The sequence below is a fragment of the Myiozetetes cayanensis genome, unplaced genomic scaffold (assembly GCF_022539395.1).
Source record: "Myiozetetes cayanensis isolate MyiCay16 unplaced genomic scaffold, myiCay2020 scf4, whole genome shotgun sequence".
NCBI classification, from domain to species: Eukaryota; Metazoa; Chordata; class Aves; order Passeriformes; family Tyrannidae; genus Myiozetetes; species Myiozetetes cayanensis.
In genome coordinates, this window is record NW_026087631.1 from 1061368 (window position 1) to 1073965 (window position 12598).

The 12598-nt window shown below is 38.4% G+C and overlaps 1 protein-coding gene across 3 annotated transcripts in view; it reads left to right on the top strand.

Moving 5' to 3' along the window:
- The window catches only part of ERCC6L2 (ERCC excision repair 6 like 2), a 44620-nt gene that overhangs the window by 12725 nt on the left and 19297 nt on the right, over positions 1-12598 (top strand). For 2 of the 3 annotated variants that reach the window (XM_050329891.1, XM_050329892.1), the window contains exons 8-11: positions 1447-1560; positions 2524-2643; positions 7315-7386; positions 8529-8674. In XM_050329891.1, coding sequence (XP_050185848.1) covers positions 1447-1560; positions 2524-2643; positions 7315-7386; positions 8529-8674 — 452 coding nt within the window. Of the gene's footprint in view, positions 1-1446; positions 1561-2523; positions 2644-7314; positions 7387-8528; positions 8675-11256; positions 11449-12598 lie in introns of those variants that run through there. The other variant, XM_050329893.1, reaches the window with a different exon arrangement.

Consider the following 12598-nt stretch of genomic DNA (forward strand, 5'->3'; position numbering starts at 1 on the left):
TTTAGGGCAGAGTTTTCTGGAATTCTTGAGAGACTTTTCTGATCAAGAGCTGATTGAAATGTCTGCCTAGCTGTAGGCCATCTTTTTGGGAAATCCCAACTGGGAAACGTGGGTGGCATCACAACCATGGGGGAGTTAGGCACTTTGGGATGCTGCGGAGCTTCTTTGCATGCCTTGAGGGGGTGGTTGTTATTTATGCAGCACATTCTGGATCTGTTGTATTAATAAGTGTCCCTGTGATGCAGTTGGTAATGGCAGGGGTACTTCCTTAGGATGTTCAGTGTGTGTCAGGCGTGCTGCTCCCTCGTGCCTCAGGTGGTCTGTGCAGAAGCTGAACTCTGCAGGCTGTCTGGGCTTTGCTTGTGTTCTGGCTGCGGTTGGATGGGTCTTTCTGTACCATTCAACATGCACTTTGTTTTGCCTCGTTGAAGGGAGAACTGTAACAGCAACCAGAGGGAACAAGCTGAACTTTGTCCAGTAGTAACAGCTTTGCAGATCTATTCAGTCTTCTCTGGACTTCTTCAATACTCAGCTGGTCTAGCCGTGTGTTTGGTTTGCCCGCGTCACTCAGTAGGCTCAGATTAAACACCTCTTTTAAACATTTGGAAGCCTTTGTCTCATACTTGCTTCTCCCTGTTTTCTTTCTGACATGTTTTGATTCTTTTGTAGTGTTTGGGGCTTTTTTCTAAAGGATGTTATTCAGTCTTCGGCATCTTTCTTTGTGAACAATCCCCCTATCAGTCCGTTTAATATTCCATGGATACTAGGCTACTTTGCAGGCTTTTGTTTCTTGTATGTTTTGTAGAAAGACCAAAATGCTGTTGAACTTGATTCACAAAGGGCAGTAGGCAGGCCTGCAGATGGTTAAGTGATCTTATGGACTGTCTTACTCCAAAGTTAACCATGAAAGTTAGAAACTCGAGAAGGGAAAGGAGAACAAATATTGATCAAAATCAGCCAATCGTAGCCACAAAAATAGCCGATGCAGTGGCTGCTGCTGTGTTGTGAATGGATAATTGAGGCTTGAATTATGTTCAAAATCTTACATTTTTACTGTAGAGAAAAGAGAAGGTAGGAGTTGCAGGGTAAGAATCATTCAAACAGCGCTGGTTTGATTTACATTTAAGTCTGTCTTAAAGTTAACAGTTTTTTACATACTGAGCAGTTCTTGGTTATCTTACTGTGACATCGACAGAAATTACTGTCTGAAATGTTTAGCAAACTCTGAACACAGCTGTAGGGTTTTTTCTGTTTGAGAAGATGTTTCTATTAATAGGATCACAAAGCTGAGGGGAAAAACACCCCTAAATTGCTTCTTTTTTATCAGAAATACAGTACACATCTTTTGGGGTCAGTTATAGTTCTACTTAGAACTGTAAATGCATTTATTTTAGATTATTACTTATTTTCAGGAGTATTTGTTTGCATAAACTTTCTTTTTTGTAGGTAAATGCACATGGTGAAACAATTAAGTCTCTGCGCTTCAGTTACCTAACGATCCTGCAGAAGGTTGCTAATCACGCTGCACTGCTGCAGACAGACAACACGAGCAAGCAACAGGTTAGTTTCAAAAGTATCTTGTGGAAAATGGAATGAAAACTCTTGAATGAAAATTGTTACTGACTTTCTGAAGTCTTAACTAACTGCAGTGAAGATATTTTGCAAAATTCCTTTTCCATTCAGTATTTCAGAATGCAGAGCTTATAAAAACATAATACAAAACAGTCTGTTCATTTAGTTGATGTATATCTGAAAATAAGGGCCGTAGAAACATCAGAGAGATTAGGATGGAGAGTAATTTTTAGTGATTTCTAATAGTGCCTTATCTGTTACATTTATGATGAGTGCTGATAACAGGAATGACTTTGTGCAAATAAATAAATAATAGGCAATTAGGGAGCGCTTTTTTTTCCTCTAGATCTGATTTTGTTTAAAGTCCATTTCATGTTTTAGGTGAGATATGTGGTGGTTTTTTTCTCTCTGGAAAAGTGGACTTACAGTGTGAGGTCATGTTCAAGTTCAGACCTAAATTCTAGCAATGGAGCTTCATGTGGCTCTCAAAGAGTTTAATTGCTCTTCCTGTGCAGTTTGTTGTTGTATCAGTGGAACAATATGTAATTCCCATATTGGCTTGTTGTGCCAGTGAGTCAAGGGGAATGCTGGTACAAAACTGTTGGGTAATGCAAACCCGAAGGCAACAAAATTTATTGAGGCTTACAGTTCTGGCCAATCCTTTTGCAGTTTTTGGCCAGGAGAAGAAACTTTGAGCACCTTTTACTCTGGTAGCTACAATCCATGATTTCAGATTAACAATCTCTTTTGGTTTTAAATGAAGCAAAGCAAAGCACACAGGGGGTGTTTTATCCAGCAGTTTTGTAGTGAACTGAATAAAAACACACAGAACTCTGCTTGAGTTACTTTGGAGATCACATTTCAACCTGTTTAACTTCTTGTATGGCTTACTGGTATCCCAATAAAACTCTGATTTTTAAAATCCATTCAATCTTTGTGCTTTTCTTCCAGGAAGCACATATCAAACGAGTCTGCAGCCAGGTATTTTCCAGTTTTCCAGATTTTGTGCAGTTAAGCAAAGATGCAGCCTTTGAAACCATTTCGGATCCAAAATACAGTGGAAAAATGAAGGTAAACCCATTCCTTAGAAGAAAAATAAATATTGTTAATAATAACAGATCTGTGCTGTAGTGTATGGATGTAAGGAATACATGGATGTACACCTAATAGGTGTGGAGTTTTTAATCATTGTATTTATGGTGGGTCGTGCCACAACAGATATCTCCTGTCATGGATCGAGACACGTCTGGACAAAGACTGGATAAGAGTGTTCTGTGATGCCAAGATATTTGGGGATGTTAGCTTCGTGTGTAATGGTAGGCATGGAAATTACTCTTACAGTCGACAGAATTTTGTTTCATGAAACCATGGATTCCAGTGGCAGTTGGGAATAGTTGGGAAAGAGAGCAAAACAAAATCATTATGGGCTTAATAATTTGTGCATACCTTTAATATTGTGTGTACTGCCAGTCCCTCCTCTCAAAAAGCACGTGTTAGACCTTGAAAAGGTTCAGAGAAGGGCTACAAAGGTGATTAGTAACTGTGGGTCAGAAGCAGCCAAGAAGGCTGAGACTCCCCAGCCTGAAAATGATGTCTTAAGGATGAATGTGAGCGAGACCTACACAATCATAAGTAGTATGAATCTGGTGAAGATGTAGTGATTGCTTACTGACTTTTGGAACCCTTGGACATTAAATGAAAATATAGAAGTCAGTGCTAAAGATGACCAAAATAAATGTGTTGAGTATGAATCTGTAAAACTCCTGACCTCAGAAACTGTCTCTGTCTGGTTTCAGAGAGGAACAAAAGATGTTTAATGGTGTCTAATGCAGCTGAAAAAGAAGTCTGAGGTACCTAACTAAAAAGAAAGCCATACTAGTTTTAGGAGTGTTCCTGGGCTGAGAGTAACCGAGAAATTAGAAGCTGTGCAGGATCTTTTCTCTCTGTAAGCCTGGTTGTTCACAGTTTCTGTTTGGGACTGGTGGCAGTGGGAAGACCACATTGTTGTAACAATAATGGCTATTACCACTTCACTAATTTATTATGTGAGCAACGTCTTTCTTTACTATTATTACATATGTGTGAGATACCTGCATATTAACTTTGTTGTATACTTAATTACCTCATGAAAATTAACTTTATCTTTTTATGAAGCAATTGTCTTCTGGAAAAGCTGACAGCCTATGGCTTGGACAGGCACATTCTTTGCCAGGTTAAAACCTGGCTGGATGGCTGGCCCAGAAACTGGTGGTGAATGGAGTTACATCCAATTGCTGTCTGGTCACTGGTGGTCCCCCAGGAATCAGTGTTGGGCCCAGTCCTGTGTTGATGATCTGGATGAGGGGATAGATAGATAGATAGATAGATAGATAGATAGATAGATAGATAGATAGATAGATAGATAGATAGATAGATAGTAGAAGGAAATTCTTTATTCTCAGAGTGGTGATGCACTGGAACAGGTTTCCCAGAGAAATTGTGGATGCCCCATTCCTGGAAGTGTGCAAGGCCAGGCTGGATGGGACCCTGAGTCTAGTAGGTGGCATCCCTGCCCATCCATGGTGGTGTCCAACCCACACCATTCCATGACTCTCTGATCTCTGTGCCTGGAACGAGTTTTATGTAGTGGGCTCTGTAGTCACACTGAAAAATCAGCTGGGTTTTAGTCCATTAATGTTGGCTTCAGAATAATGATGATGCCAAAAACTAGATCATAAATGTTTGAGGCGGTGACTTGCTTTTTTTGCTTTCTATTCCAAATTTTAAAGAGGAAACTGTTTGTGTTGATTTTGGGTTTTATGCTGTGGAAGCAAAACCATTCAGGAAGTATTTAATTTAGAAAGTCCTCTTACCATGAGAAAGTAATCACAGGAGAGTCAATAGGCACTAGAGCTTGAAAACTACTTTGTCAATTTTTAACATGTTTATTTGGAAATAACTGAGACAAATTATAGTAAAATGTTTTTAATAACATTGTCACACTGTAGTACATTTTCTGTTTCATAAATAAATTCTAGAAACTACTTGAAATTCTTTTGTAACTTTCATCTGGTAGTGTAGACTGGATAGGTATTACTTAGTCTTTAAAACTAATATTTAGTACAAACTACACAGACATTTTGGTACTGGTGATTATTCTTTTGTAAATAAGAATAGTTGCAAAGTTTTTGGCATTTTTTCAAAATTTATTCAGGGAAAGGTTGGGATTTTTAATGAAGTTCAATAGCTAAGCTGCTGTAACTGTTTTGCAGAGTTGAACAGGTTAATCTATCTGCCTAAAGTTTCTGTTATTCCCTAAGCAAGCAGAGATAGAACACATAGGAAACACAGCTTTTTCTTTTATGGGATATGAATTATTTCTACCAGTAAAACTAGAGTAGTTTGTATGCAAGGGTGAGAGAGTGGCCTGTGTGTGGTGTTTGTGTCCTGCCTTGTGCTGTGGCTGCAGTCATCTCTCTGGTACCGTGGGAGGTGGCTAATGCACAGTAAAGTGATCTGAGTGAGCTTCTGCTTTTATTCGTGAAATTAGCCCCTCATTTTCAGTCATACTGCACAACTTACAGTGTTTGGACTTTGCCTACACTTGGTATTTCAAGGTGAACTTCTTGCCTAGGTTTTGAAATAGAAATAACTGAATATGTGAGAATTGAATGAAGGGAGTGTCCTGCTTTGTTTGAAAACCACCGGTTTTGTGTCATGGTGTAGGGCAGTGGGAACCTGCAAAGTGTGAGGACAAGTGGTTCACTGCTTTGGAAACACGTTTGCAGATTGTTCACACACAAGTACTGGGGGCTGCTTGGAGAAGAAGATGAGTGAGCATAGCTTTGCAGGCCTGCTCATTGCTACCTTGTCTTATTATCTCTGCAGTTTTGTTAAAATTCTGGTCGGAAAGACTCTATAAGCATTTTAATTCTAAAGGGCTATTAAATGTCTGGGCATTTAAAATAGCACGTGTAATGTTTCCACATGTAATGTTTCCACACACATCATTTTAGGGGTTATGGACTACTGTTCTTAAATAATGCAAATCTCTTAGGAATAACTGCTGGGTTGATTTAATAATTTTTACTTGGCATATTATCATTATTTCAGTAGAAAATGAGAGTTTGTTGGAGTACTTTGCAAATAATGATAACTTCCTCCATTAAATATAGTTCTCACCCAGAGAGAGTACTAAAATACTGCAGGCTAACTTGAACATATGTGTACAAAAAAGATACTCTTAAAAGCAAGAGGTAAAATTTCATCACACAATGTGTAGCCATGGGGAGACGTTTAAATCCATGTGAACTCTTACAAAGAATTCTTACTTTTGCTTGAGTATGACCAAATATTTCTGGTTTAGACTAACACCATACAGGATAGTGCTCTGGTGCTCAAGTGTAGAATTTATTTCTCTTTGGTGCAAAAACATTCATTACTTTTCCCTGTTAAGAGTTGTTCTTTATTCAAGAATACCTGAATTCCCAACAGGGATGAAATTGATCCATTTTATTTAAGCAAACTATGTGGATTTGTTTTTGTGTTCCCGTATAGGAAATTCGTGATTTGACCTGTACTTTAATAATAACAACAACGGAGTAGCCAATTCCTTCTCCTTTAAAAGAATGTCTTTGTTTTTGTTCTGTTTTCTTTTCTTAATGTGGCTATATAAAATGTAAATTTAAGTAGTATAGCTCTTGTTAAGTTGCCCATTGTGAATTTTTTTTTCTCAAGTAAAAGAAGACTTAGTTTGTATATTCATGTACAATGGAACCAGACCAAAAAAAAAAATCTTTTTTGCCTTGTTTTCACTTGTAACGTGCTGGCTGACATATACTAAGTGATGTATAATTTCTGGGTTTTGTTCTAGATATTATCCAGAATGGTGAAGTTAATATAAACATTCATCACTGTTTGGTTGTCAAAGATTTGTTAGGCTTTGAGTAAAATCAGTGTTGATTAACAGTTTATGTATTTATCAGTGAATAAATACAATTTTTTAAATATTTATTGCCTAGTGGGAGAAAGCTACAGTCATAGTAGAGAAAATTCCTCTTTTCCCTATTGTGTACAACTTCTGCACAGTACTCTGGAGCTGCCATTGCCAGATGTGGACATGCCTCTTTTGAAAATAACAGTATCACTATTATACACAAGGCTCTGGATTTTTTGCTTCCCCACCAGAAGAACATCGTGTGTGGGCGGATTATTGGCATTTCAAGGTCTGTGCAGAGTCTGGGAAGCTGGATCCTACTGTAAACAGAGCAACAGATGAGAGTGGGAGTGGGGAGGGGCCTACATCTCACTGATTATTTTAAGAAGGCAAGTTCTAAGAAGTTCTAAACTCAGATGTACGACAGAAAATTTAAACAGACCTTTGACTTTTCAGGGTAAACGTGTGCATTTTTTTAAATACAAAAACTCACAGTCTGAGCTAGCGTGTGACATAACTAACTTTTCGTTGCAGTCTGTGCACTGACACAAACAGGTTCTGAATTTTCTTCTTAGTGATCTGATGACCTTTTCACAGCAGGAAAGATCACTGAAAATTGAAAAGATCACTGTAGATCGCTGAAAAATCCAGCATTTCCATTACCTTTGGCACATTTATTATGTTAGTAATGATTTTTGTTATGCCTCCATTTGGCTTTGCAGATAATCACAGTGCACCCTGTTTAGAGGTTGAAAACATGAGTAAGTGTCCATGATATAACTTGTAGATAAAAATCTCTTCATTTGTGTGCTCTGGGTCATTTACAGGTCCTGCAGCAGCTTTTACACCACTTCCGAAAAAATAAGGATAAAGTTCTTCTTTTCTCCTTTTCCACGAAGGTGAGCTCCCTGTGTTGTGATCAGTTAACTGCAGCAGCAAGCTCTGAAGTGTGGAGCACTGACGTGACACCTGCCAGCCACATTTCCTTACTGCCTGCCCTGTGGGAAGGAGTTACGAGGACAGTGTGCTGTGCTCCAGAAGTGTGTTGAAACCCTACTTTATCTCATGATAAAAGTGGTGATGGCAAAGCAAATGTAACGCCCTTCTGTCTTCCTTAGAGCTTTGTAAGACTGTCGTGTTACTTTAGAAAGCTGAGTTCTGGTTGTGTGTCTTGAGTTGGAGCAGTGTCACAGCACAGTGTGACTGCAGTACCATTAAACCTTTGTGTTAGCACTGAAAGTCGTTGAATTGCCCCTGTTCTGCTGATTTTTGACCATCAGCAGCAATGACACTTCAGTCCTGAGGCTTGCTGTACCAGTTGATTTGAACTGAAAACAGTGTTTAATTGGAGCAAGAGGTATATGTACATTTCTCTTTTCAGGGACTTGCTACTTGATTTTCTTCTTAGGGAGTAATATGTTTCCTGAAATCCTGCACTCTGTAGTATCATTTTCTTTATTTAAATATTTTTAATGATAGCACTAAAAAGTATTTTTAAGAAGTAGTACTTTGAATGATATTTCAAAGTCTTAAATATTTAATTTTTTTGGCTGTAAAGAACGTGAGTTTAATGTTTAGATGCAGTAGTAGAGAACTCGTATGTGCGTTATCACGTTCACCTCCAGACTGACTCCTGGTTACTGCAGTCTCTTTCACTCTGAAACCCTGACTGTGTACTCTATGCTGGCTCCAGTTATCGTTTACTGCATTTCAAGTAATTGCAACTTGCTAGGATGGGAGGAAGCTGTTCCCCACCTGCTTATTGGGTGAACTGATTGAGTGACAGAGGTGAAACAGGCAGCCAGGGCCGGAGGATGGAGTGAGGCTGCAGCAGACCAGTATCAATCACCTTGAGTGCTGTAGAATCATGACTAAAGAGAGTCATGAATGTTGATGCCAAAATGGTGAAGGTTTAGTCTCATTTGCAGTGCTTGGTCTATTGAAAATATATTTGATAAACATGGCCTCTGTGATCATGTTTAATTAAAAAGATAGTATTTAAGTAAATAAATTCTTTTTCCCCCTTCATTTTTCCACTCAGTTGCTAGATGTGCTGGAACAGTACTGCATGGCGTCTGGGCTGGATTACCGAAGACTCGATGGAAATACAAAATCAGAAGATAGGATGAGAATTGTAAGAGAGTTCAACAGCATTCAAGAAATTAACATATGTCTTGTATCTACAATGTAAGAAAATTTAAGTTGTAGTTTGTTTTAATCTGTGTTTCTAGTGTTTAATAAATGGGTTACTCTGAATTTTTCTTGGTGACCTTGTGAGGGATTACTTTTCTGAGCAAGTGAGTTGTTCTCTTGTCTGTTAGTGAGTACGGACTTACTGCTGTGGTCTGAAGCTTCTTAAAATTTATGGAGGCTTCCTCCCTCTCCTCTGCTTTATAAGGATTTCTAAGATCTGAAAGATCTGAATCCTAGTTTTAAATTTCCAGTTGTTACAGAATGGAGGAAACCATTTTAAATACTATTACTACATTATTATTATTATGTCATTATCCACAAAAGACTTTTCACTTTATTGTAGGCAGACTCAATTCCTTGTATTGTACTGGTAGAACTAGCAAGTGAATATGAAATGCTTTGAACTGAAAAATTCTCTCACTATTACTGTAATTTATTAACCATAGTAATTAGCATGTCTGTTTACTGCAGCAAATCCTTGATTGTCTTCTAAAAATGTATCTACCTGTCAAGATTTGCTTGTCAATGTACAGTGGGTGGTGAATTCTTTTGAAACAGATTAACAAACAATGACTATTTGTTTGTTTTATTCTGGTGACTTCCATGCTTCATCTTGGGTTAAGCTTTTTACTGGGCAAGGACAGAAAGGGAACAAAGAGAAGCTTTCATTGTCCTGCTCAGAAGTGAAAATGGAGTGAAACTTGATGAATCATTCTTGACTGTACAGTCAAGTCAGTTCTTTACTGAGAGTTCACATGTTGGGGTTGGGTAGGAGGATCCACACCACCTCTGTGAAATTAGAAGTCAGACATTAGGACTGTTGCAAGCCCATGTCAGAGCAGTCTTTATATGCTGTTTTGCCTATGGATAAGGTTGCGAAGAGGTTTGTGGTGTTGGTTATGCACACTGGTTTGTGTCTCTGTCAGCTGTGGAATCTGGCCATCAGCTTCTCTAAGACCTCCATGAGCCCCGAGTCCTTGTCTCTGAAGACAGAGGGAGGAGTTACTCCATCCACAGCATCAGGAAATACTGATTTTGGCTTCCAGTAGTCTCACTTAGCTCTGTAATCATGGCCTTTTCAGTCCTGTTCCATGGACTTCCATGGAAGTAAAAATGAAGGCCAATTAAACAGAAAGCAACTGTCTCCTCTCTGTTGTGAGAGCTTGTGAATACAGAGACTGGTGAGCCTTCCCTGCCTGCTGATGGGGCTGGAGACGGGAGCCTTGATTCTGTTCGTTTTGATGTTACTCATCTGGCAAAGCAAATGAAAGGAACAAACCTGTGATGAAATTGCAGTCAACGTGACCAGTGTGTACTAAGCAAAACAGGAGGGGCAATTCCTTGTCTGGTTTATCACAGATAACAGGAAGTGATCTTTTTGCGTGTTTGATACACAGGAATGGAAGCAGCTTTACATTTGTAATCCTTTGGAAATAAGAAAGTCATTTATCCTAGTTCTGCAAGAGATTAATCTTTACACTTACTCAGATTTCGGTATATGTACAATAATAATATACTTTACAACATATTGGGTATTTTTCAATACATAGTATGTTTACAGAACTGGGTCATGCTCTTCTGTCTGTACTCTCTTGCAGAGTTTTTGGCTCACTGTTCTGGGTAGTCAACTTGTGGGTTTTCAAGTCCCATTCCTCAGAAAGGCAAATGCTGATTTTCACTGAGAATACTCGCACAGTCTTTTGCATGTAGAAGTGCATTCTGCCAAGGATGAATTCCCTGCATAGTAATTTTGAGTCTGCCATTATGTTCACTGGCACAATTAACGTGCCATTTTAAAACAGATAGCACCAATCTTTTAAATCAGCTTGACCTCAAGTCTTGCAGTTAATATTGGTACCAAGCATAGGCAGATGGCCATGCCTGATGCTTTTGTTGATAGCTATGGCTAATATAGCTTTATGGATACATATATTTTATAGGTGTTCAGAGAAAATATAATTAATTTCTTCAGAGCTTGTAAATTCCGTCAAACCATTAGATAGAGGTCATGGATTTCAGACTTGAGCACTAGGGAAAAATAGGTGTACATCTGTTGGAAGTTCCAAGTCTCATGAAGTAATATCTGTTTGTGAATACTTCAGTCCTGTGCTAGCACTGCTGGGAAAAATGTGTGATTATTTGGAGAAGGGGATTTTTGGGCATGCTTGGAAACATTAAAATAGTTGCTGGAGTTGCTCTAACTTAATAGGAGAATGTCAGAGCTTGCAACTCCAGTGGTGCTGCTTAGCCTGGAGAAGGGAAACTGTGTACAGTACCAAAGTCAACACAGTTCTGTTCCGTCGTAGTGTTGTGGAAGAAATGAGAGCAGCAAGTATTGCCGACTTTAAATCACCATTTCTGGAATTTCTATGCCAGTATTTCTCTAGATTCCTTCAGAATAATTGTTAATGGAAGTTAATTTCTGCTTCTTAGTTATCTTTGTTAAGAGAAGTGCTTAGGGAAATTTGTAGGTAGTTTTTTTCATGAAAGATTACATATGCACTTCCCTTCTACCTGCAGGATTCTCAATTACTGTCCATTGCTGGACTCCTGATCGTTGCTTTTTACTTTTACAGGGCTTCATTTAACTTGAATTCTTCTCACCTATGTTGCAAATAACTTCTAATGCATGTGTGATAACAGTCAAAGAACTTTAAACCACGAGATCTCACTGAAAAAGAGAATGTAGGAACTATGAAAAACTTACCTTGGTGAACAGAATTACATCGTCAGAGCTTTCCTAGAAACTTTCCTAGTGCAGTATTGTTCTGTAACTTCTGAATGTTGAGGTAATAAGTTGTGCAGTTTTAAATAAGATGATCTTTTGAAAACTGTAACAAAACTCTTTATTTGAGCCATATTATAGTTGTTTGCATGGATGAAATTGCAGTAATGGCTAACAGCTAATTAAAATGATAGTTAAAATGGAAGATATGTTTTACAGTGCACAAATGACTGCATTTGTTCTGTCCAGGAAGGACATAGGAGCCATTCTTTTTCTGTTTTAGAGTACCTGAGGTTTTGTGTCACACTTAAAAATATTGAAAGGTGAAATTATTATAAAGCTAAGTATCCTGTTTAGTTTTTATAGATCGTCTGTTTTACATGTTGTCTTGTGTTCTAGTCCAACTGCAGGGTTAGTTTGGGAAAACAAGAGGCTGAATTCTGTTTTCATTGGAAAGAAGTACATTACATTTCCAGAATACCACAGTGTATCTGAAAAAATGCAAATATTTTTATTGAGCATTTCAAACTTTGAGAACGTGCATCCTCCGGAAACATCTGTTAATATTGGCAGGTTCCCATATCCTCTGCCTTTCCAGATTTAACTGGAACCCAACACCACATCACACCTGGAAGGATAAGGCCACAACTGCATTTACATTGAGATGGATTCCATGAAAACCAAAAAGTGGTGGGGCTCCCTAAGTTTTTGGTTCTGTCTCCATTCAGTCTTTTACCAGAAACTTTACTTTTCCTGTCTGCTTTAAGCAAGCAGGATCTAAAGTAGTCTGTTAAACCAGGTGCTTGGTGATTTAAATGGGATTGACTTCTTCAATTTTGTAGTAGCTCTTTCAGGAAAATAACGCTCTTGAAATTAGTGAATCCTATGTCAATGTGAATGTTTGTTTTAATAGTAACTAATAATAGTATTTAGCACGTGCCTGTATAGGAACTTGTCTCTGTTATGCGGTGGTTGGTTGAGCCAGTTGAAAAGAATATTCAGTGTTTGCTTGTTTTGCAGCTGGATGAGACTGGTATTTTCCTCACTTTTGTTCCTGTCAGATCATTCAGCTGTGCACATGCCAAACTCCAAGCAACTGAGCAGTTTAGTTGGATTCAGCAGTTAGCTGCCTTAGGTTCAAATTCTTTACTGGCTTGCAGGCTTTACCTGAAAGAGCAGTCCAGCTGTTAAAT